This window comes from Gavia stellata, chromosome 18 (assembly GCF_030936135.1).
Source record: "Gavia stellata isolate bGavSte3 chromosome 18, bGavSte3.hap2, whole genome shotgun sequence".
Lineage (NCBI taxonomy): Eukaryota > Metazoa > Chordata > Aves > Gaviiformes > Gaviidae > Gavia > Gavia stellata.
In genome coordinates, this window is record NC_082611.1 from 8,739,904 (window position 1) to 8,766,845 (window position 26,942).

The 26,942-nt window shown below is 39.7% G+C and overlaps 1 protein-coding gene across 3 annotated transcripts in view; it reads right to left on the reverse strand.

Annotated features, from left to right (window-relative positions):
- Positions 1-5,822: 5,822 nt before the first annotated feature.
- The window catches only part of CYTH3 (cytohesin 3), a 51,621-nt gene continuing 30,501 nt past the window's right edge, over positions 5,823-26,942 (reverse strand). For 2 of the 3 annotated variants that reach the window (XM_059826205.1, XM_009817637.2), the window contains 9 exons: positions 25,663-25,781; positions 21,642-21,722; positions 19,471-19,583; positions 17,855-18,003; positions 16,949-17,060; positions 10,447-10,523; positions 10,294-10,365; positions 10,000-10,154; positions 5,823-9,372 (listed from right to left, as the gene is read on the reverse strand). In XM_059826205.1, the coding sequence (XP_059682188.1) occupies positions 9,300-9,372; positions 10,000-10,154; positions 10,294-10,365; positions 10,447-10,523; positions 16,949-17,060; positions 17,855-18,003; positions 19,471-19,583; positions 21,642-21,722; positions 25,663-25,781 (951 nt within the window). In that variant the 3' untranslated portion in view covers positions 5,823-9,299. Of the gene's footprint in view, positions 9,373-9,999; positions 10,155-10,293; positions 10,366-10,446; positions 10,524-16,382; positions 16,386-16,948; positions 17,061-17,854; positions 18,004-19,470; positions 19,584-21,641; positions 21,723-25,662; positions 25,782-26,942 lie in introns of all 3 variants that reach the window. The other variant, XM_009817636.2, reaches the window with a different exon arrangement.

Consider the following 26,942-nt stretch of genomic DNA (forward strand, 5'->3'; position numbering starts at 1 on the left):
CTAAAAAAACAAAAACACACCCACAAAAAACAAAGGAGCAAGGTTAATGTTTTACTAAATACTTAAAAGTAATATTTTGGTACATGGAGAACACCATAAAGCCAAACCATAAGTGTACCCTGCATAATGTTCCTATGGCAACAGTTATGTGAAGTTACATAAAATAACATGACAAAGAAACCGCATACCTTTCCTGTATCTGGCTTTTTTTTCCTCTTTTGTCCTTTAGCTCCAAGATTTGGTGTCTTGTCTTTTGTCTCATGAATAACTCCGGCATAAATGTGTAAAAGGAGTTTCAATGTTGACTGCTGTACCTCCATTAAGAGCTCCAGAAGCACTAACTGCCTGAATCACAAAATCACTAAGGTTGGAAAAGGCCTGTAAGATCATGAAGCCCAACCATTAAAATAAAACAAACAAACAAAAAAAACCAAAACCCACCCACAAAACACACCACAACCCACACCAAAACAACCCACCGACACCACACAGCACCATGCCCATCAAGCCACATCCCACAATGCCACATCCACACGTTCCTTGAATACCTCCAGGGAGGGTGACTCTACCACCTCCCTGGGCAGCCTATTCCAGTGTTTCACCACTCTCTCAGTAAAGAACTTTTTCCTAATATCCAGTCTGAACCTCCCCTGGCGCAACTTGAGGCCATTTCCTCTTGTCCTATCACTTGTCACTTGGGAGAAGAGACCAACACCCACCTCACCACCACCTCCTTTCAGGTAGTTGTAAGAGAGCGATGAGGTCTCCCCTCAGCCTCCTCTTCTCCAGACTGAACAACCCCAGTTCCCTCAGCCGCTCCTCATCAGACTTGTGCTCCAGACCCCTCACCAGCTTCGTCGCCCTTCTCTGGACACGCTCCAGCACCTCAATGTCCTTCTTGTAGTAGAGGGGCCCAAAACTGAACACAGTATTTGAGGTGCGGCCTCACCAGTGCCGAGTACAGGGGCACGATCACCTCCCTGCTCCTGCTGGCCACACCATTTCTGATAGAGGCCAGGATGCCGTTGGCCTTCTTGGCCACCTGGGCACACTGCTGGCTCATATTCAGCCGGCTGTCAGTCAACACCCCCAGGTCCTTTTCTGCGGGGGAGATTTCCAGCCACTCGTCCCCAAGCCTGTAGCGTTGCCTGGGGTTGTTGTGGCCAAAGTGTAGAACCCGGCACTTGGCCTTGTTAAACCTCATACAGTTGGCCTGGGCCCATCGATCCAGCCTGTCCAGATCCCTCTGCAGAGCCTTCCGACCCTCAAGCAGATCAACACTCCCACCCAACTTGGTGTCATCTGCAAACTTACTGAGGGAGCACTCAATCCCCTCATCCAGATCATCAATGAAGATATTAAACAAGACCGGTCCCAAAAATGAGCCCTGGGGGACTCTGCTTGTGACCGGCTGCCAGCTGGATTTCAACCCATTCACTACAACTCTCTGGGCTTGGCCATCCAGCCAGTTTTTTACCCAGCGAAGAGTGTACCTGTCTAAGCCACGAGTCGCCAGCTTCTCCAGGAGAATACTGTGGGGAACAGTGTCAAAGGCTTTGCTGAAGTCCAGGTAGACAACATCGACAGCCTTTCCCTCATCCATTAGGTGGGTCACCTGGTCATAGAAGGAGATCAGGTTGGTCAAGCAGGACCTGCCTCTCATGAACCCGTGCTGGCTGGGCCTGATCCCTTGGTTATCCTGCACGTGTCCCATGAGCGCCCTCAAGATGAGCCTCTCCATAATCTTCCCCGGCACCGAGGTCAGGCTGACAGGCCTGTAGTTCCCCGGATCCTCCTTCCGACCCTTCTTGTAGATGGGCGTCACGTTGGCAAGCCTCCAGTCATCCGGGACCTCCCCCGTTGACCAGGACTGTTGATAAATGATGGAGAGCGGCTTGGCAAGCTCCTCCACCAGCTCCCTCAGCACCCTTGGGTGGATGCCATCAGGCCCCATAGACTTGTGAGTGTCCAGGTGGCATAGCAGGTCGTTAACTGCTTCCTCTTGGGTCATGGGGAGTTTATTTTGCTCTCCATCCCTGTCTTCTAGCTCAGGGAGATGGATACCCGGTCTGGCTATTAAAGACTGAGGCAAAGAAGGCATTAAGTACCTCAGATTTTTCCTCATCCTTTGTGACAATGTTCCCCGCCACATCCAGTAAAGGATGGAGATTCTCCTTGGCTCTCTTTTTGTTGTTAATGTATTTATAGAAGCATTTTTTGTTGTCCCTCACGACCGTGGCCAGGTTGAGCTCTAGCTGGGCTTTCGCCTTCCTAATTCCCTCTCTGCATGACCTAACGAGGTCCTTGTATTCTTCTTCACTTGCCTGCCCCTTCTTCCAGAGGTGATAAATTCTCTTTTTTTCCCCCGAGTCTCAGCAAAAGCTCCTTGTTCAGCCAGGCCGGTCGTCTTCCCCGCCGGCTCTTCTTACGGCACATGGGGACTGCCTACTCCGGCGCGTTCAAGATTTCCTTCTTGAAGAACATCCAGCCTTCCTGGGCCCCTTTGCCCTTCAGGACCGTCTCCCAAGGGACCCTCTCAACCAGTGTCCTGAACAGGCCAAAGTCTGCCCTCCGGAAGTCCATGGTAGCAGTTTTGCTGACCCCCCTCCTTACTTGGCTAAAAATTGAAAACTCTATCATTTCATGGTCGCTAAGCCCAAGATGGCCTCCGACCTTCACTTCTCCCACCAGACCCTCACTGTTCGTAAACAGCAGGTCAAGCAGGGCACCTTCCCTGGTAGGCTCGCTTACCAGCTGTGTCAGGAAGTTATCTTCCACACACTCGAGGAACCTCCGGGACTGTTTCCTCACGGCTGTGTTATACTTCCAGCAGACATCCGGTAAGTTGAAGTCCCCCACAAGAACAAGGGCTTACGACTGTGAGACTTCTGCCAGTCGCTTGTAGAACGCTTCATCGGCTTTGACGCCCTGATTGGATGGTCTATAACAGACCCCCAGCAGGATATCCACCTTGTTGGCCTTCCCCCTCATCCTTGCCCATAAGCATTCAACCCCGTCATCACAATCATCGAGCTCTATACAATCAAAGCACTCCTTGACGTACAGAGCCACCCCACCGCCTCTCCTTCCTCACCTATCCCTCCTGAAGAGTTTATAGCCACCCATCGCAGCACTCCAGTCATGCGAGTCGTCCCACCATGTTTGTGTGATGGCGACCACGTCATAGCTGCCCCGCTGCACGATGGCTTCCAGCTCCTCCTGTTTGCTGCCCATGCTGTGTGCATTGGAATAGATGCACTTGAGCTGGGCTATCGATCTTGCCCCCGACAATGGCACGCCACCCCTAGGCTCATCTCTAGGTACCCTGGCTTCATCCCCTCCCTGCTTCAAATCTAGTTTAAAGCCCTCTTGATGAGGTTTGCCAACTCACGGGCAAGGATCCTTTTCCCCCTTGGGGACAGCTGAACACCATCTGCACTCAGCAGGCCTGGTGCCATGTAGACCGCCCCATGGTCAAAGAATCCAAAATTCCTCCGATGGCACCAGTCTCTGAGCCACGCGTTGACCATGTTCGCTTTCCTATTCCTATCAGCATTCCTCCCTGCCACTGAAGGGATTGCGGAAAACACCACCTGTGCTCCTGATCCCTCAACCAGACTCCCCAGTGCTTTAAAGTCCTTCTTGATCCCTTTCAGGCTTCTTTGCTCAATCTCATCACTGCCAACCTGCAAGACCAACAGCGAGTAGTAATCGGTGGGCCGTACCAGACTGGGGAGTTTCCTCGTGACCTCTCTCACCCGGGCCCCAGGGAGGCAGCAGACCTCCCTGTGGGTCGGGTCAGGCCGGCATATTGGGCCCTCTGTTCCCCTCAGGAGGGAATCACCTACACCAACCACCCTCCTTTTTGCCTTGGTAGAGGTGGTTCTGATGTGTGGGGCAGACTGTCTCGCCCTAGGCAGCCCTGCAGATGGACTTTCATCCATATCCTTGTTAGCCTGGCCCTCAAGTTCCAGAGCCCCATATCTGTTGTGTAGGGGCAGCTGAGAAGGTGAGGGAGGCCGGGAGGGGATTTGCCTGCTGCCCCGAGCAGGGACCTTTTTCCATTCCCCTTCGTCTCTTAGGTCCCCTCCTTCTGCCTGGCAGCAAGAGGGTAAGGGGGCCTCTACTTCTCCTGGAGCCTCCGTCCTCTGCCTTTGCCTCAGGGACGGTAGGGAATGGCTCCACCAGTCTATCTCCCTCTCACACTCCCTGATACTCCTCAGCCTCTCCACCTCCTCCTTCAGCTCTACCACCAGGCTGAGCAGATCGCTCACCTGGTCGCACCGCACGCAGGCGTTGTCTCTCTGGTCCTCCGGCACCAGCAACAGGCTCAGGCACTCCTGGCAGCCAGAGGCCTGGACAGCCGCGTGCCTGGGCGGGAGCTCCGTCTGGGTCGCCACATTCCTTCTGGTGATGACTTTCAGCCGAGTGGAGACCATAGCTGGGCCTCTTCTGGGAGGCCGATGACTACTCGTCAAGAGAGCCTCTAGAGCCTTCCCTGCACGCCCTGCCTGCGCGAACTGACGTGCAAACTGACGCGCCATGCCCTTCTGATGCGCGACGTCCTGTTTGCCCGCCCTGTTCGCCGCACTCCAGGTTGCTCGCACTCCCTGGGGGCTACTCTTGTACGCGAGGGCATTGGAACTCTGCCGCTCTAGTCCCTGCCCACGCTGAGTCAGAGCTGCCGCTCGTCAGGAGCTCGCGCTGCCGGCTCGAGGCGGGGTGTGGGAGCGGGCTGGGGCACCCTCTCTCTCCCTGTGCTTTCGCCTTCGCCGTTTGCTGCCGTAGGAAGGGTCCCCCGTCGCAACCCTCCGCTCCAGAGCCCTTCGCCTCGGTGGCTTCGCCGAAATGGCGGGCACACTGGGTTTTAAACTGCCGCTGCCGCTCTAGGATCCAGTCTAGGCAAAACTTCAAGTAAATTTAATTTACCCAAGGTCTACCATTTGCTATTAAAGCAAGTAGCTTTGCCCCAATACTCTGTACAGTTCACCAATCTTAGCATAGAACTGAAGCGTGAGGAAGCCACCTTCGCAAGTCAGTTGGATCCTGTAGTCACAGGGCAGATGGAGCTGTGTGCAGGTTTGAGACTTCTCTGTCAGAAGTCAATCCCCTGAGACACAATTTTATGTTGAATGTCACGACAGGGAGCGACATTGGTTCCTTTTGTCTTTCAGGTGTGGAGCTTACTGATGGAAGTCTTCAAACTAAACCTACCATCAAAACCAACAACGTGGGGTTTTTTTTCCCCTAGGAAGGGTCCCCCGTTGCAACCCTCCGCTCTGGAGCCCTTCGCCTCAGTGGCTTCGCCGAAATGGCGGGCACACTGAACTAGCTAATAAGCAGTAAATGGAGGGAGGGTAGTTACTGATAGCTTCGGATTAGAGTTATGGAGAAGCAGACTGGGCAACAGCAGCAGGGTTAGCTATTTCTAATTGGGGGGGGATCTAATTAATCTACTTGAGGAGCAGAGATCCGATTTCCTGCCCCGCCCCCCCCCCCCCCATTACATTTCACTGAAACTCATGGAAGTGAACTGACAAAATACCTCCTTAATTTAGGGTGGCTCTCAAGGGAAACCAGCTCTTAATGGAATAACACTCATAGTTGTAGCATACCTTACTGAAACAATCTATTTTGCAGTTGAAGGTTTTTCTGTCTGAAAGTTTAAACCTGGTAATTTAAATTAGTATGCCTAAAGTAGGGAAAAGAGGCTTTTTACTTACAAGAGCAGTTGTAACACATGCTGTAAAATTGAACCTTAATCTCTTAAAAAAAAAAATCAGCGATTGCCTCCTCTTGGTAAATGAGGAGCTATACAATAATACAGTTTCATACTTTATTTTTGAGAAACTCTCCAGATTTAAGCAACAGGTCTTAATGATAAATGAAAACATTAATATTGCAGTGGATTTACATAGAGCATCACATTTTTAACAATGATTGATAGAGAGTATTTGTCATGCAAATAACTTGTGTACACCAAGTAATACTTATATCAATACATATCTGTACATTATTTACATTTTATATTTAAACTCTAGCTAGAAACATTTTCCAAGAAAATATAGAAATGAAACTGGTAAGCCACAAGTCTTAATTTGTAGCATTTGGCCTACAACAGACCTAGCTTTTCCAGCAAGCGTATCTACATAGATATGTAATAAATCTTAAAAATATGCATTGTTTTTATATATGAAGCATTATAAATGCTGCTCAGTTTACAAAGGTTCAGTTTTGTACCAGTTTAAAACGGTTCAAAATGTTAAGTGACATAGAGCTTATTTTGTCAGAATATTGTAAAATTTAAGTCAGTCCAGCTGAGCTTAAGTATTATATACAGTTCTCTCCCTAGACTGCACTGGCAACGTGGCTGGTGTTAGTGGCCAAATGATTTAGACACTGAGCGAAGCCACGCACGTGGTAGAAGCAGTAGTGGCTCTTGCTGGCCCCTCTGGTTGTAAAGGGCAATGTTAAAAACAAAGAGCTGAAGAATTATCCAAGTTTCAGTGCAACAGGAAGGGAGAAGTCTGTTGTCCCCAGAGGACTTTTCCTCAGCATGGCCAAACCGTAACAGATACTGCTTTAGGCCACCGAGCAGCTAGTCTTAGTAGCTACCCCTGGACTTGAAGCCCAATAAAAAAGGGAAAGGTTGGGAGATTTTTCTTCACCCTCATGGATAGTACCTGATTTGGCCAAAATTTTCACAAGCCACTTTGTTTTACTGGCCTCATGGCCAGTGGAAATTTTGGGCCAGTTTCACTCCCTGTTAATACTGTTACAAAGAACATTTGAAATCAAATATTATCACACACAAAACCGCTATTCCATTAGCTTTGGTAAATTAAATAGATATATTGAGCACCACAAATAGCTGTTTAAGATGTTGCATTTTAATGCTAAGAAATAATATATTTCCTGCTATAATATCCTCAGTTACATGTTACTCTAAATAAGTATTTCTGCAGGATATAAGAACTTCAAACTAAATACAGCAAATGAACTCTCAAGGCATTTCCTTCATGCTTACAGGCAGACATCCTCACCTGGTTAAATAAATAGATTTTCTTTAAGGTGATATTTCAGAAGATAAGAATTGATACAAAAGTGCTTCATGGCTTATTAATGCTTCTGTAATCTCACATTTCTCTAGAAATACTTTTATTTGCTGCTTTTCACCTTTACACTCATTAGTACCACTGATTCTGGCTTATCACTATTTGCACTACAAATCTACTTGTCCAAAGCTAAAACTGATGTATGTAGTGCCTGAAAACAAAACTTGAAGTTGCAGAACATAAGACTCAAAACAAGTGCTGTTAGCAGCTCTATAATCATGCGGCTTTACAAACACAGGACATACAATTTAATTCGTTTCTCTGAAGAGTTTAAATGTGTTCCATTAAGCAAAGATGTCCCCACACTGATACTTATTCAAGGATTCTACCTCCTTTGGTGGAGTTTTACTCCTTGAAAGTACTTGGATTTGAACATTCATCCAAGTAGACTGCAATTCCACACACTCTGGGGAAAATCTAAGGCATAGAAAAGTTTACTTTGTTCTTTTCCTCTTGGCCTTTTTGGCAAACATGCAATAAAGCAAAACATTCACAGGCTGACACTCCATGCAAAACAAGGCAAATTATTAAGACAGGAGCAATGAAACAGACTCTCCATTACAGTTAAAAGGAGACTTGAAACTGATGAACATGGTAAGTCTGTGTTTTTGCCACTGCAGAACATTTCCCTATAATGCATCCAGAAATGCTTCTGTAACTCCAACAAGCAAAATCGCTTTGGCAAAGTATTAGATCTCCAAAGTGTTCATTGGCATAGTAGGCAAAGCTCAGGTTCAAGAAGTTTGTGAAAAACTGAGTACTAACAGAAGCAGTAGGGTCCAAAAAACCACGTTTTCCCCCCACTGTGGAATTAGGGGCTTTACCTCAAGAATGGTATGTGCGCTATTGATAGAAAAGCGTTGTAGTAAGATCTGCCATAGCAGTTTACATGTTACTGAAAAACTATGAGTAGGACCACTGAAAGATCTTCCACAAATTACAGAAAGGAAAAAAAAAAAAAAAAGAGACGTGCTTGTGGGGGAGTCTAGTTGCACTAGGTAATCGATGTGTAAGATTTTATTTTTTTAAGTAAAAATAAGGATGTCTATTCATTTTTTCAATTTCAACTGCAGAAGCACAGTTCTGAAAAATCGCCTTTAAGAATGCAAATAAAAATACTGAACTTTTCTGCATGTCCGAAGTTGGTTATCAAGCAGAGGAATGAATCCTGCTTGCTTAACTATCTAGGGCTGTATCTTACAGGAAGATTTCACTTGCCTGGTTTTTCCCTTTAAAAACATTAAATGCATGTGAAATTATTTGGGGGTATTTTCACATGCAAAGCCTAAAGCCCTGTCACCTTAATCCTTTAGTAGTAACTTAGTGTTAATTAAACAACAACATATCTAAAACATAAGAAGGATGTTACTATGTAAAAAATCAGATTAAAGCAGTCATAAATCTTACTGCTTATTGTGAGTGTATGAGCAGACAGGAATGAGTTTTAGTGTACTGGCAAATATCAGACCACATCTATACTTAGTGTCGTGTCTACAGACTCAAACTTTTGCTGTTGGGACCTGCATACATTTCAGTGCATAGCAAGCAAACCCTTTGGCACAACTAGTTAACCATGTAGCTGCCAGTCTACCGCTGAGTTGCATTTCTGAAGAAGAAGAAAAGCTATTTCCATAAAGGTAGGAGAGCAAATCCTAAATGAAAGCTTCACGCAGCTGTTCATTTACTGTGAAACACACAAGACTTGGAAACTGATATTGAGATTGTGGGTTTTCTGCTGACAGGAAATTTAAGTGCTAGATCATGCTGTACTCCGCTTCTGGTGCTGCATTTTAGTGAGAGATTAAAGTTTTGTAATCACTCCTCCTTTTATGGGAAATGCGCTCAAATAACAGGTATAGGACATGTTACTGTTAGCCTCGAGTTCCTTGAATAGCCTCCGAGTAAACTGGAGTTGTAAATAATATAAATGAAAACAAGGCTTCCATGTTTCCAATTTAATTAAGTTCCAATATAATCATCCTCTGGGATTTGAAGCTTACTTCAAATTATATGCCAATAACTATTTACCCTAAAAGGTCTTGCCAAGTTTTTATGTCATAGTAAAGTATATATATATAAAATTTACAGTTATTGTCTTCATTTAGTTTGTCCAATTTTTACATTATCACTCAACTGTATGCTCATTTATCGGTTGATGCAGGTATAGAAGTTGCTGATCATGTTCTATTTCTTATTTGCAATTCTTCGTTTCCTTGTTGCCAGCATATCATAAAAGGGATCCCTGCTGATACTTGCTCTAGAAGAGAAAAAAGGAATCATCAGTTTGGTTAACAAATACCTGTTCTTGAAACTAAAACTATTTTGTTCTCTCTTCCCTGTGGATGACTCCACACTTTTAATAAGATAATGGATGGTTCTCTTAAGCATCACAAATATTTCTGTAGAAAAATACATTATTCAGCTGTGATTTGTTAAGAGTTCATACCTTCACCTTGACCATTATTTATTTCTTTAAATGTGGATCTCCTTTATAAACCTTCCAAGATAAAGTCAAGCTGTGAAAGTTTAAAGTGGCACTTGAACATGCTTAAGACAGATGTCACTAAAGTTAATTATTGGGTGAAGTAAGAATATAATAAAATTAGGGTTAAAGACGATTCACACAAGGCTTTACATTTGCTTAAAAAAAAAAAAAAAATCCACATTTTCCTCATTTGAGTTAGTAGCACTATTTCCTTAGGACCAGACAGTAAAAGGAGACTTGTATCTTGATCTGTCAACCCCATGTAGCTTGTCAGTAATCCTAGAGGATATTGCTGCATCAGAATTCTTCAAACAAGTTAGAATACAAATTCTCTTAGTATCTTACTTCGAAAAGAGCTTACGCTTCATTTCTGAAAGATATTTAAGACTTTAAACTCACTTGATAGATTTAATCCACTCTTCCTTTTCTTCTGGGGTGGGAGCAGATATTCTATACACTACATGGTTGCCTTCCACCACTCTACCATCAGCTTCAGTTTTACACGCTTTAATTACTTGACCTTTATGACTGGGGTTATAGAGCTCAAAGCAGTTCTGGAGGGTAAAAATGAAGAAATACATTTAAAAAGCAAAGCAAAACTGACAAAACATCTTCAGTTAACACTATATCTAAGTTCTATATGGTTTACTTATCTTCATTTTTTAAAAAAAAATTATTAGGAAAATATCTTACTGGTTTTCTAGGGTCTTCAACTTCTCTTATGCTAAGATTTTCTAACGGAATAATTCCTCTAGGTTCTTTGTCCTAAAAAATTAGGAAAATATCACATTATTAGCCAGCTAAATATTTTGATCACAAACGAAGTTCACTGTAATATATACTCACTGTTGTGTATTCAAAGTAATAAAGGCAATTATCAGTCAGAATAAACCATCTCCGTTTCCACGTTTTTACTCTTCCCCCTACAATCAAAAGGTACGGCTGAATTAAACATGTATTGCTGTCAAGGCTTCAACAATGGGTAAGAAAGTAATTTAGTTTTGCTTGTTTTTCAAAATACGGCTCAATTAGTTAATCGTAAATGGATCAGGCACAGATGAGCTGAGGTTAAAGGAACATGTTACTGTAACTCTTATACTAAGATCAAACTCCTGAGACAGCATTAACTATGGTGCTGCTGACCAGCCACAAAAACTGTATGCTCTTAAGTTGTAAATGTCTCCTCTCTTAGAGACTGAATGTAATAGTTCAGCAGTCAGACCTGTTCCCTCTGTCCTTGACGTCACAGTTGTTTACTGCATCAAAAAATATTAATACTATACAGCCCTCAGAAATGCAGTCAGTGCTGCTAAGGCAAAGGGAGGCCAAACACCTCCCTTTGCCAGTAAAACCAGTAACTGTGTTCCAGCAACAGGACCAACCCTCTCCACAGCTTGTCTTGTACAAGGAAAGGTTCCCATCAATAAAATTAAGGGCATTTTATCACCTTCCTTTCACTCCATGTGAGCATGCGTGTGATTATGAACCTATCTCTACTTTCAGATTTAACATCAAGTGCACAAGATGCTTATAAACATTATTAGCAGAACAAATATGATGTGTCATCAATAAGGGGCAAATCCTATGCCAAAATGTAACATTTTTAGTCAGTTTTCATCATATAGTATTTTAAAAACATGTTCTCTTTATAGGTTAATATATCACTGAGTACACCTGACAGAAGAAATAGCTGCTGCTGCTCCAAAAATGCCAATTTTTCCTGTTTAGACAACAGCAACCACAGAGCTCCTCCTTCTAAAAGGAACTGTTCCTACAATGTAAGAAACACACATTATTGTCTCGGCCCTTTCAGCTGGTTTTCTACCACTGGCTACTTCAGAACATGTCTAGCATTCCACAACTATATTATTTTTAAGACTCATTTCCAGGAAAGACAATTGTAGATAAAGCATTCACGTGTTATTAATATACAGGCTTAGTTCCACCATAGTTATCTGAATTCAGGATTATGTCACCACCTGTGCATCATCCATTCAACAGTGATTTAATCTCATTAACCCAACATCTCGAAATAGTTATCTAGTTATTGAATACCCGTGCATAAGAGTACCATTATAAGACCCCCAATTTAATCCAAGTCATATAACTAAAACTACGACAGAAGCACAGGTTTTTAATCTTTTTTTCTACTTGAGATAGCTGGGTTTTTGTTTAATACAGAAATCCAAATCATATTAAGTTCAAGAACAATTCTAGGAATTCAATGAAATTTCTTGATACCAGCCTACGTGTTTGCATTGCAGACCGAGTATGTTGCATGTCGTATATTCCTTTGCTTGGTTTCATGACCTACGCAGTAACTCAGTGCTAACACAACTGCAATGTTCAACATACTCAATAAACTTTGTTTTCACTACACGCACACACATCTCAAGAAAAATTTAATCTGCAAGCAGATGCAGTGAAATAAGAGAAGGCAAAATAGTGCAAGATGCAGAAGCCGTGACAGAATGAATGGTTGAGTGAACTGGAGACAGTGAGGGAAGAACTGGTGGCATTTTAGTACAACCACTGTGACAGATCCTTAAATAAAGCATTGTAGAAACATTCAAACTGGCACGTAAGTCACTAGAAAAATTCCCATCACCTTGACTGAGAGCTGGTTCAAGTATCAGGAAGTATTTGGGCTAGGAAAGGAAAGCCGATGAACTTTAGCTTGACTCACTTCCAGATCAATGAATAAGCAGCAGCTGAGTCAAGACGACTGCAAGGGCAGTCCTTGCAATCGCCCATAACATGACATTTTTTCCATATAACCCAATGTTCATTGCTGTGATTTTAAGTCACGTTCCACTCTCTAAGCTTACCAGGTTAACATAATTTAACATTTTTACGGCACAAAGACGTCACCATGTTTTTCAGGCTAACAGGTAACATCAGCTAGCATCAAATGTCAGGGCTTGCCCAGTTCTAGTAGAAAAACAGCTCCGCAAGAGAGAGTATGAAACAAACAGGTTACCACCACAGAGGCAGCTTAAACTGAACAAAGGTGTTTCTCATAAACTGTAACATCATGTCTAAACACACACAAAAAAATAATCAGGTAATAACCATGTATTTAAAAGAAGGCCTGCTTATAATTTAAGGCAGAAACAACAGACTTAAAACACATACCTCCTAGAACAAGTGATGTACTCCTCAAAGATCTATCTCATTAACTAAAATGCAAAGACATTTCAAACAACAAAATAAAGAAGCATGGTATAAGCGGAAATCTAAGGAAACTACAAGAAAAGACAACAACAAGGCAAAATGTACAGAAAGAGGAATAGAAAACTCTTCACCTATGTAACCCAACACAGGATTTTTTTCCAACTCTGGGCAAAGTACAAACTAGAGAACAAGGTAAAAGAAACGACCTATACTAAAGGGAAAAACAAGTAGCAATGACTTAGGAAACACCAATTTCAAAATTAAAAAAGGCCTTAAGACTAAAGCCAGCGATGTATCTAAAGTTAGAAAATTCTACCCAAATCTTCAGCATGTTTGTATTAAGGTTTAGAGAGGAAAGAGAGATGCACATGTCAAGAATGTTTTTTTCTTCTCAGTTCATTTAGATACCACTAGGCGGAACGGACTCAGAAACTGTACAGTTATACAGATGACTGGGTGAAAGTTTGGATTTCTCTGAAAAAGAAGTTTCCCTTGACTGCGGTATTAACTGCCTCAACCTAGAAGAGCATCAGTTACCACGAGAGCCAGGCAGGTACCGGAAGGCACTAGTTTCCTGATCAACCACTGCTATTCTCTTGCCCCAGATTAGGGAAGAGAAACGACATCCTCTCAAGGACAGATGCGCTGGAATAAGCACCACTGGTGGGACAGGCCCTGATGCAAAGCTTTTGGACAATCTCCAAGCTCTCAGTAACTGCCTGACTGGCAGAAAAAATTAACACAATCATGTGTCTGGCTTGAATCATTTCCTCTCCAGTTTGGTGGAATAATGTCACCGTTTCCCTCTAACTAGAAGAATATATTACACAAACTAAGCTATTGGCCAAGAGAAGCTGTTTTAGGCAAGGAAATGCCTCCCTGTGCAAAACGACTACCTTGGGCATTAGGACAGAGAGCACAGACCACAACTTAAAAATACCTTAGAAGTGGATGGCAGAAAATTTAATGGTACCAACACCACTAATAATTATGACACAGAAAAATCTAAAAGCTCACAATGTCTCAAGCTGCTCTAAGTGAGGATTCATTAGCACTCACATCAGCTTTCAGTTTTTTACTTGTAGCATTCATTTTCATTACACCATGCTTCAAACAATGTAGAACTGAATGATAATTTAGGTTTACTGAGATAAAGATGTCCATATAAAGGCACCAGCTGAGTCCAGATAGATAAAACCAGAATTGCTGTCTTGCTGCCAGGTTTGGCACTCGGACTTAACACAAAGTCACCTCTGAACAATTCAGAGCAGCAAACTCTCCAAAAGTATTTTGCACCCTCCCAGCTTTCTAAAATGCAATGCCAGGCTAGAGAGCTAGGGTGGTCTTTCGGACAGATGAATTTTACAATATATGAAAGTTTCATGGTATCTACCTCCTGCCCAGAGGGTAATCAATACGGTGAGCTGGAAAACTAAAAAGAGGGGCACAAGCAGATAAATGGGAAGAGTCGACTATAAGAAATACCAAATACAAAATACTGTCTTGATACACTCAGGGTTTGGGAGTTGTCTTAGTCTTATTTATAGTTTTATATAAAATTTTCTATTTCAACTTTGAAGTATTATCACAACTGAGCACTTAAACTCTCATGCAGGAATAGAGTCCTCTTAGCATTTCAACAATACTGAAACTTTTAATATCAGCATCTTCCAGAACTGAAACCCATTTCACAAGAAGTGTTTCCCAACAGAAAGGACCGTAAAAATGCAAACAATGTGGATCGAGACAGCACTCTCAAACATACAGTTTAAGCCTCCCTGCAAATAGGAAACTCAAGGTAGAGGAAAGAAAGAAAGAAAGAAGGAAGGAAAGAAAGAAAAGGAAAAAAAAGATTGCCAGGTTTATTTCTGGTCATTTCATCTAAAGCCGCAAAATGTATTTGTCTGTACCAGTCCATGTCTGCTGAAAAAAACCGCAGTCTTTCACGGAAGCGCAACTTCACGCATTTACAGGCTGATTCACCAGAGGCTTCTGGGCATGTTTCATTTCTTTATTCAAATAACCCTCCCACCGTGGGAGTGTTACATGCACCACCCTTCCGTTTCACACACGCTTTTACTGTTGGATTTTCTGTGCACTATCTCTCATCTACATCATACATAATGAAAAGTTGGTTTTATTGAGCTTGGGCCAGAGCCAGAGATGGATTATGCAGAAGTACCTGGCAGCTCTCACTGACTTCCAGTCACCTATTTTCGATTTCTTTGTTTCTCTATTTTTTTATTAGATCTCTTATATGTCTTTTATTGACAGTTTCTTCCACAAGGGATGTTGTCACTCCTCTACACACACTCACACTTTTGCTTGCACTCTCAATATGTGTATATGAGAAAGCACTGGCAACTGAAAGAGAAATATGCACAGCATGGGCTTATATCCAGCCTCTTCTCCAGAAAGCACATTTTATCTACATCATCTCGAAAGCCTTTCTGTTGAGATAGCTATCGCCTCATGCTACAAAATGGAGAAAAGCTGCAAAGTCATCTTTGAAATTGTGCCAGCTGAGTGAATGCACGTCAAAAAGCAAGAGCTTTGCATTTTTGTAGTTAGAAAGACAAAGAGCTCTATAGCATCTATAGCACAGAGGTCAAAATAAGACATTGGAGAGCATGCGAATTATTTACAAATGCTTCCTTTTCACATCTATTTTCTTCCAGCATTAGCATGACCACTAATTTCCAGGTAAAATCAATAGAGCAGGCCCGTGGCTCTAACCAGGCTCTACTTTCACCATACTCACACTCATGTGTACCCCCCAGCACACTTCCCTTTTCATACTTTAGCCACCATTCTCCAAGTGCAAAGTTCTTTCTACTTTAACAAGCAGTTATACATTAAACAGGCCAACAACTGGCTCTGTTGGAGTGCGTACTGGTGTTTTATATAAAAGGTTTACTTCATTGAAAAATGTTAAAATAAAATTTCAGTCTCCTTTTTATAGGAAAAAATTCCCTAAGCCCAAGCGAAAAAGTGAATCCCGTCAACTTTAAGAGTCTGTAAACAAGGGCATCTTGCACTACCAGAAGACTGTAGATTACAAGAGATTTCCACAGCCCTAAATTTGGTGCTCATTTCAGATTCTGCTAAGCAAGCTAAATATATTATTTACAAAGGAAAATAACCAGGAAAAAGAACAGCTTTTATAAATGCATAGTTCAAATGTAATCAATCTTTCAATAATCTATTTGATGTACAAGTAACAAAATCACTCTGGAACTTCATTACAAGAGTAAGACATGTTGTTTTCTCTCAAGAGAGATTATTCTTCCCTTGTTAAGTTCTTCAATGAACGAGAAAAGTATGCTGAATAGTCATCTTTATTTTTCTGCTTTACATATAAACACTTTGTTCTTTTGCAGAAGACACTTGCATGTGAGCTAGACACTGACATGCCAGTCTTTCAGAGTACCACTGATGATACTGTTAGTGACACTGAGTGAAAAAGCAAAATGCTACAGTAAACTTGATTTTGGAAAAAAAAAACAAAAAACAAAAAAAAACCAAACAAAAAAACAGGAGGAAGGAGGAAGAAAATAAAAGAATGAGTAACTGAAGAAGAGGGGACTGGAAAGCAATCAGATACGTACCTCCTAATGCAGAATAAGCAGAGACAGCCAGTCACAGAACAGAAAGGTGATAGGTCATAGGCCATAAGGAAAACAAGAAGGCACATTTAAACCACTCATTAAAAAATCATAGCCAAAACCAAACCAAGAGAAACTCACAAATAATATGGAAAAATAAAGACATACAAAAATAACTATTTGAAGAGAAATCCCTTTTTTTTGTACACAGAAAACTGAGCTGAAATATCACACAGTTTTCTGAAATGACCTTATGGCGACTTAGTTGTTATTTATCAGTTACAGCATGTAAATATAATATGGCATTTCCTTTTTGTCCATGAGTTTTTATTTCTCATATATCAGAAATAAAACTCCAAAATTTGAAACAAGATTGCTAATTTGGATACATAAAATAAGAAGTAACAACCTTCAGATGTAAAGGAGTTACTTATTTTGGTTAATACATTTTTAAATACAAATTACAAAGTTAATCCTATTACCTTCACAAGAAAGCAGATAGACATGGAAGCAGCAAACATGCTAACAATGAACAAACATATAGCAGCAAAACTGCCCTTATAACTAACCTAATTTCAGCAGCCAACCTTCTCTATCTGGGTTAAAAAATGTATGCGTTAGATCATTTCCATCATCCTCTGGAATTTTAAACGGCTCATTCTTAATACTTTCATATAAATTCTAGAAGAATGAAAAAAGAGGAAAAAGACCTCATTAATAAATGTCTAACAGAAAATGCATCCAGGACATCCTACTGCTTCTCAGACTATTTGTGTAAAATGCATAGGAAACACAGTCCATAAAATTCTGGACCATCCCATCTCAATCGTTGTTTACTACTTTGATTAAGTTTGATTTTAAACTACTTCATTTATAAACAAGTGTCTCTTTTTTTTACGTATTTTATAAGCACCCCTAGCAAAGACATTTTTTCTTTAACTTCAGTATTTCAAAGGTTTCAGCTTCAGGTCTCATTTAGTACAAGTTTTGGCAAATGAAATTGTTTTTTCAGAAAATGGTTTAGACCATCACACTGTCTTAAGAGAAGTAAGTTTTTTTAATCTCAAGGGACAGGAGGAAGCTCCACAAGACACATGGAAAGAAATGAGAGGCAATAACGAAACAATGATTTTTACTAATTTTTCCGGCTTTGTCTGACTCATCCAGAAATACTACTTTTTTTTTCATAAGCCAATTCCACAAGAATTTTGCCTTCAGCAAACTACTGAGAGATATACAGAGTGTTTTCTCTGGAATCTCCTCTCCTTAAGGAAAGATTGAATATAGGGAGAACTAGCTCAAAGCAGCTGTGAATATCAGAAAATGCTTCTTTCAGCTACAGAAATGGTTATGCATGCTAGGAAAACGTTCTTCTTACTTTCCTGCAACAAATCTGCCTGAGAACTGTTGTACATGCTTCTAAGTTTCCTATTAGAAACACAAAGCAATGCCTTGTCTTACCCAGTCTAACTTACCCGTAGCAATTCTTCTGGAAGGTCACCACCTTCATTAATTCCACGATTCATAGAGATAAACCTCTCTACTGTGGGTTTATCTCTTACATTGTGGTTGTGCAGACTGGTATTTAACATAATGATCGCAAACGACAGCACATAGCATGTATCTGAAATAAGATTTGAAAAATTATTTATCTCTCTGTGTGTTGTGGCAGAAACCTGTAAAATGAATATATAACTCATCCTGACTGATGAAGAAAAAGAAACAGGTAGTCAAAAAATTCTGAACACTATACACGAAAGCGAAGTCTCATCTTTCTTTAAACTGTTGAAGTAAGCCTAAGAAGAAAAAAATATGTAACAATTCAAATTAAAAGCCAATATGAGTAAAACAGTACAAAAGAATCCAAATAAATTTTTAAACTCTCTGAAATCATTGCTATCACCCTAAATTAACATTTCACTTGAAACACTGAAGTGTTCTGGGGCAAAACGTTATGTGCACACAGATTTTGTCTAGATCATATTGGTAGAGCCTATAATAGACTTGGTCAATCAGACTCCTACTCAAAGTACTTCCAAAGCTTTCTCCAAAGAGAAAGAACAGTCTCTTCAAAATCGTATCTGAACTGCATTTAAACACACTGAAAATTACACTGACTCAATTTCTTGGCATACAGGAGGTGGCTAGTACCGCTGAATAATATCAAAAGATGACAAAGGAGATCTTATCGTGCCTCTTGACATGGTTATGATTATAGTAAATTCTCCCAGAATTCAAGTACAAGATCCTGTGTAAGAAAAAGCAGGATGGAAACCTCTCTGCTACACAGAGGAAAAATGTATTGCGTCTTCAGTATTTTGTTTTCAGTAAGTATTTTCCTCTCTAGCTGTTGCAGACCTGCTTTATATTAACCTTTTCCTAGCCTATTTGTTCCTCAAACTAAGTGATCAACAGCAAGCTACGTGTGTATATAACTAAACAGACCAACAAGGCCAGAACACTAGGAGATTCTGTGCAGTATCACAAAGTTTTGTTAGCTTTTATGACTTGAGTAATTCTAAACCAAGTATTTCAACGGAAAATTGAGGTGCATTTCTAACTGAGAGAAACTATTGCTGAACAGACTGCTAAAGAGAAAGGATACAGTCCTTATAACAAAAATTAATTACTTTCTAGATAATATACTATAGCCACATATACGTGGACTTGATAAAGAGATAATCAGGTGTAAAGTGCTTATAACTGACAGATGAGACTGCTCAACCTATTGGTCTCTTCTGCCTTTAAGCCCCTGAGAATCTTACTTTTCCAATTCCTAGCCAAAAATTTTGGTGACATTTCTAAAATGTGTTTTATACTTTAATGGGCTTAGATATATATTAATGGTGAAGTTTTATAAATAGAAATGCATTCTGACCAAAAGCTTGCACCTCCTGGAAACAAAGTGTAGGATTAGACAGTTGTATTTTCTCAGTTCTCAGAAATTTCTCATTTCACATATTATTTTATCCTGAACTTCCAAACTGGCCATCGTCTCCTGGCATCACATGTAGAAGAACATATGTGATCCAAAATACATATACACACACACACACACACTTAAGAACTCCTATTGTTTCCTGTGACTAACCTGTAGACTGGAAGACTCCTGGGTTACAAAGGCAATAGCGTGAAGCAAAAGCTTCCATCATACGATCAATTTTTTGAGCCTCTCCTGGGAGTCTGAAGCTCCACAGAAACTGCCTACAGAAGGGAAGAATAGTTGTTAGACTCATTCCAATATTTATGTATTAAGCATACATTACTAATAATCAGAAACAAAAAAAAATATTAAAAAAAAAATCAGCTATGTCTATATACAACGTCCTAGAAATATGTTCTCAATCTCTCAACACACAAGTCAGGAGCTATAATAAAGCAACATGCACAGATGGCTAGCCCAGTAATTCAGCCAGCAACACTGCATGCTATCAGGCAAGGTAATACGGCAGTTCATATTCTGAGACTCTTTCTTTTTTTCCAGACTAGTAAACAATTTTCTATATGCATCCCATTTTTGCTATGAGAATGCTATGGGGAAACAATCAGTTCAATCTTCCGTGGGTTTCCTGGCTACTAAAAGCAATAAACACTCAGCTAGACTTTACTTACAATGTAAAAAGATACATTACATAAAGTATTTCTGGTAGGGGAGAGAAGCAAGGAAAGCAAAAAACACTTAACATTTTTACTTGAACTCCTCAAACATTTAAAAAATAGTCACAATAACAAGAAAAACCCCAGTGCTTAGAGAGGTGCTGCCTGTCTAGTGTAAGTTCACCCTACAAGAATCAGACCCAGAACTTAAAAATAAAGACTCATGCTATCACCTCAGTAATTTTGTAATATATGCAGGAGATCTGCGCTCCTGTTTAGCAGCATGAACTGAAATAGTTTTTACATTCATAACTTATTTTTCTACATAGAGGTACCCTGGAATGCATACAGTCTTCACAAATTTACTTATGGCACACTGTGGCGCTAAAAAGCTCCAATGAATTTAATCACTTATTCTTTTCCTTCTTAGCAAAAGAAATATCTAAATTAAAACAGGATCTAAACCAGCAAAGTTACATGCTCTGCCATGCAAAACAAGTTCTTGATATTCCCTGTACTCTGGGTGCCAATATAATAACCATTTATTCCTGTCTTCATCAGTTTTCATTTTAGGACATTATATTAAAGTGTCACAGGCCATCTTTAGTTTGTCAGCTCTATATGCTGTCTTTTACTTACCCCATGCAAGGTTCCAACCCAGATCACGAATTTTGTAAGCTACCAAAATACAAACATTTAATAGTAGCAGCTGCTAAGGAATAATAAAGTCAAACCTAATGTTAAATTGGGTAAAAGAGATAGGAATATGAAGCCTCCCAGACAAGCTTCAGCAGCCAGAGAAAAGGCTTCCTTAGCTCAAGCCTCAGGCAGCTCAAGTTACCACCACATCACTCAACCATAGCAAAGCTGCTCTGACTCCACATCAGAAGGCTCTGCACCAGAGACAAAGATCACACGGACATTTCAATTTATCTGGTGTCAGGAGGGAGTCACTTGTGGCAATGAAACTGGCAGAACTGTCTAAATCGACTTAATCTGCTAGATCTATTATGGATTTCCACCAAGACGAGAAGGGACTTCACAAGGTCACTGTATGCTGGCATCCAAAGAAACCAGGTAAACTGTTCACTCAGCAAGGGAAAAAAAGTATAGGATGGTATTACACTTTCTTTCACATGACAAGTGGAAAACTCTGAGGAAAGTAGAAGGAAATTATGTGACTCAAAGTTTACCTCTTTGCAATTGAACACCATCACTGATTATGGTCAGCAGGATTCCCCCCCTCCCTGCCCAAAGGAACAAGTTGAGGTGGAAGGAAAGGAGAAAGAGGATGGTAGCAAAGAAAATTATTTATTTGCTTGGGTTAGGGGTTTGTTTGTATTTTATGTATCTCTGTGCTAAGATATAAAACAGATCTTCAAATGTCCATATATGGCAGGCATACCAAAGAGTTATGGCTATGTTTGAGTTGTTTGTGTTTGTATTTGTCTGAAATAATTAAAAGTTTTCACCTTCAAAGGCAGCACACACACAAGCAACTGGAAGGGTTAAAACAGAGCTGTCTCTGCTAACTTGCTCAGTAATGCATATAATCATGCTGAGCTGTAGATCAGCTTTCTAACGAATAAATCAACACAGTGACTCATATGAACGTGCAACCTGATAAAGGAAGCTCAGGTCAAAAAAAAGAAAGAATTTACTCACCTTAAGGCTTGTACAAGATTGAGATCAGCGAACTCATGGAGTTCAACAAAAGCCTGAAGAACTTTAATATTAAATTCATCTCTATGAAAGACAAAAATGGAAATAGACAATTACAATTCTGAACTTCAAAAGTCGTGTTTGTTATCTCTATTTGCTTCCGAGAATAAGCAAGGAAATAATTTGATCAGTATGATCAAATTAAGTTATCAGAAATAGTTTACACATTTATTTGAGAGGTATTTTAATACTTAACACTAGTATTTTGCCCATTTTTGCTGGCATTAAAAAGGTAGGTTAGCAAGAGTCAGTACACTTGAACTGATTTTAGTACTGCTTATTTAAATGACCCAAAAATGGCCTGGCATTTTTTGCGTCACATTTATTATCACTGCACCTGCCTTGATATGGGATGATACCTGACAAATTTATCCAGTAAAAAGTCTTTTGCAGAAACTGTGTCATAAAACAAACAGTTACTGTAAGATTAATTAAGATTAATTTAAGATTAATTAAGTTAATTTAAACAACAGTTAATGTAAGATTAATTTCTTTAGCCATACAACACATGAAAAACAAACTATCCTGGTTTTTCCTCTAAGAACAGAAAATATTAAAGCAGTATTTTATGTACAAAGATGAGGAACAGAAATGCTTCAACTGATTGTACCTAAGAAAAAGAACAGCTTTTAAAAAGAGCTACTTAGTACGTAGTATATTCTTACTCCATTCCCAAAAATCATTACAATGAAAGTTTACCAAAATCAGAATAGGTTTTGAATGGGCTTCCTCTCCCCTATCTTTTATATTGCTACATAAATCATGAGCCAAATTATGCTTTGTTTGATACAAAGGTGTTGAAATGCAAAAGTAACATTTAAACATGCATGAACAGAAAACTATTTGGATGCAGACAGAATTTAGTCTACACGATCACTTAGTTCATATGCCAGAAGCGTAAAGGCTTATAATCCTCAGGGTGTGCTGTAAATACATCACCAAGACAGAATGTTGCATATCAGCCTCCACCCGAAAATAGAAAGGTGTGCACTCACCAAGAATTATGTTGCATTACTGACTAACTGCATAGTCAGACTAACCTGTAACACTCATGAATAAATACCTTAAAACAAACCATTAATTCATTAGCATGTCCCCATATTGTTTACAGAAAAACACATCAGCTCTGTCAAGCAAAACAGAGCAATTCGAAAAATTTAGTAATACACAATTCAACTGCGTGACTACTTCTCAGTGCAGTGAAAAAAAGTGGCACAATAGTATAATAAAAGAGAGCACTTCGTTACTCTAATATTGATTTTGCTTATATGTACATAAAACTGCAGTAATTCAAAACAAATATTAGCCTTATACTCAAATTTTTGCTCTCCTAGGTTTTAATGTAGACTGGATTAATAGTGATACTTGTGCTGGGTACAGCTCCAAAGACCCAAGCCAAGTATCACAAAAGGTCTAGGAAGCCACTTAAAAAAAAAAAAGTGAAGACTTAGCCACATACAAAGAAATCTTGTCTTTTACAAGATGTAATTCATCCCTTATTTATTGTACATTTTTAGGTGTTATCTCGTTCCATTTTACCATTCACCTTTTTCAGTTTGATGAGTGCTATAACACTATAAAAGTCAATAATTTAAAGTATATCCCTTTATGGCAGAACGTTATACAGACATTTCATTCTGTTGACTATCCTGGTCTAATCTTCAGCTATATTTAGCTAGAATGCAGAAGTAATTCATGATGGGCCCCTGAGAGGGAGTGGCAAAGTAAAAGAGAATGTCCTCAGACTCCAAATGCCTTGACAAAAGATAGTACATAACTCAACAAAAACTAATCTATAATATGCACTGCCATTTGCATAGCACAAATCACTTAACAGCCTGTTTCTAAGGTAGTCACAACAGCAAAACTAGCTTAAGACTACCTCAATTGTCACATTTTGTTTTATCCCAGGTATTTTATCCCCCATGGCAGGGGGGCTGGAACTAGATGATCTTTAAGGTCCCTTCCAACCCAAACCATTTTATGATTCTAAGATTTATTTTACCCCAGGACCTAAAGGCCTAATACACTGTTTTCAGGGAACATGAATAAAAGTTATTAGGATTCTAGGAAATTAATGTTGCAATTCAAAGGCATATGATGAACCAATTCCCCATTCCAGACCCGACTACCTTGAAATTTCCATACACCTTCCTGGATATCAGATTGTCAATTCTTCACGTCCACCCCCCCCCTTACTAATTCATATAAGTGAAGAAAAAAAATAGACAGAAATCCTATCTGCTTTGCCATTAGCATATTAATATTACACCTTCACAGAAATGAAGACACATGAAAAAAACAATTAAAGTAGACTGACTAGATACATTGAATAAAAGCTCCTTTTAAAGCAAAAAATAATTTTAATTATTTAATAATTTTTTTTTTTACTTCAACTGCTCCTTAAAATGGATAGATTGCTTCTGCCTTGTGGCAAAATAGGAGCAGTATGTTATTTTTTTTCACTTCTTCTAAGATTTTATTATCCAGTTGATAGATTTATACAAAATTTCCTGATCAAATTTGTATTCAGTATGACCACTACATTTGTCTGTATTTAAGTCTTGAAAAAGTCAGAAGATATAACCAAATTGCATATTTATCTGTATACATACTCAATATTAAGAAAGATTGCCCTGTATTTTCAGGTTAGACCACAGTGCTGCCCAGAAGCATCCCTGCCAGGGATGCAAAAGAATGAGCAATACATTATCTAATTTTAAATGTGAACCCATAAATAGTCACACGAATGTTATTGATGGCTTCAATGGACCTGGACGTATTGCCAAGACCTTTCTGCATGAGTACAGGGGTTCTGGGAATAGGGCTAGAAAAACTGGAAGTATTTCAGAAGACAATATGAAAGGTAGAATGCAGCTGTCAAAAATGAACACAGACTGCTTTATACAAGCTTTGTTACAGTTTTGCAATTACGGACATTAACACATAAGTGATTTTATAATACTGATTGCCCAAATATTCAAGAGAAACAACATAATGCTGTTGTATAAAAATTGTTGAAATGTCTACATATACTGTACAGAAACTTCATAGCCAAGATCTATTTTCAAAATATACATATTACAGTAAAACTTTCATTAAACCTATTAAAGTCAGGAGGAAATTGCTGAGCCCAAACTAAGCCATTGATGCTGTAAACAGATTACAGGTGCCTCAAAAGGAATCTGCCAGAACATATCGCTACAGGAGTATATCCTAAATGAGTCAACTTTTAAGCCTCCATAACTGGCATCTGAACCGGAACATGTGCAAGCACGTAGATACACGTACTCCAACCCACTCTTCACTTCTGTCTCTTTCTACTGCCTTTTTCGAAATCAGTTCCTGGGTTGCAGAGCAATGGAAGTAATTTGCATTTTGATTATGTTTTGCAATAGTATGCATAAATATGCATGCTGCATGTTTATTGTACTAGGATTGATAAAGATACGGTGCGGTTGCCCTTTGAGACGCCTACTTACTAATGGGAAGTCTGTGTGCAGGGAAGAAGACAACACTAAAACCTGCTTAGAACTATTGTCCCAGGAACTACCCATTTTAATAAGTAATTTCTTTACTATCCAATTATTAGCAATTGTAAATCACTCCTTGTCTGGGCACAGTATTGAGAGTTACCAGAACTGTTGCAATACAACTTTCAGACATCCCAAAAGCTCATGGTATTAAGTTATACACTATAGCCAAATTTAAGGGTATTTTCTCAAAATAGTAAGTTACAATGAATTAAATATTATTCCACAATGTACCCATTTAAAAAGAACAACAATCTAACAGAAAAAAACCTATCCCAATACCATAAATACTTTTACTTCCTGCTGTAGCTTTTATAGATCTCAGAGTAGTAGAGTAGCTCTCATGCAGCCTGTGAAGGGGAGGGTAACTACCAAAACCCGTAAGTATGCTTTGTAAACTCAAGAACAAAGTTTCAATCTTTTTATTTTACCTTTCACCGAGGTAATCTCCAATTACCGTTTTATTTAATCCTTCTCCTTTATAAAGGAACTGTGCAATGTCTTCTGCAGTGTTCTGCAGGAGGTCATTTTCTATCAGAAACTGTATTCCCTAGGAAGAGCAATTCCAGAAGAAAAGGAATGTTATGTTTTCTTCCACAAGCATTTATGTAAATACCGCTTATAACTATTTGGTATTAATATACTGACACAGACATATACATAGCACATTAAGAATTACATTAGCCTACAGATTTTTTTTTTTTTAATGAAATGGTAAACAAATGTTTTTCAGTTAGATAAGCAATATTTAGTACTGCTTTAAAGATTAAAATGAGAACACATTTTTAAGGCTAGAAGTACTAGGTGGCAGTTTGAATCCCTCAACAACAGAAGTATCAAATATTAATTGAATAAGGATTCCACGTTGCTCTTTGGAGTTAATGTGTGAGTTGTCCTGTTCAGAATATTGCGTAAGCGTCTGCAGAGACATAATCTGTAAAATCATAAAATGAAGAGGTACATAGGAATAACTTAATTATCACCATGAAACAAAACAAAGCATCTGTGACAATCTACAAACTGCAACCCAATACATCAAGCCACTACTTGCAATAGAAGTCATGGCTGAAGATACCGAAAGCAGTTTAAAAGAGTTTATGCTGACACTGGGATTATCAGTGACTTCTGGCTGTGCTGGAACCGAAATATTCACAAAGGACTTGAACTAGACTGTTCACAAAGGACTGTTCATGAACCAGTCAAGCTTCTACCACAGAGCTTCCATCAAAGCCAGGAGGAGAGTCTTACCCTGTCCCTCAGTGGGTACTTGATTGAGCCCCTGGACTCCTATGCCTCCATAAATTACTGGCCCTATAACTCACACACTCTAGGGATGCCTAGAGAACTTTCTGCAAAGCGGTAAAGAAAGGAGACTAAGAGTTATATGAAGATTATGTAAAGGATGGAAGGAATAACATTCCAACACTCAGCAGGTCATGAAGAGATAGCACTCTTCTCCCCACCACACACCCCAATAAAGATGTTGCTCTTCCTGCTGATTTCATAAAACTGTTAACAGCATGCTAGTGGAAAGTAGGAACGGCAACTCTAAGTAACCTTAATATCTTGGATTCCAAATATGTACAGAAGAGCTTAATAAATTATTCCAAATCTTTCCTACTAGAATATTTAATAACTTCAGAAAGAGTAGAAGTTTTTCAATTTCTGCAAATGGAATATATTTCTTTTTTATTTCATTACAACTAGGAAA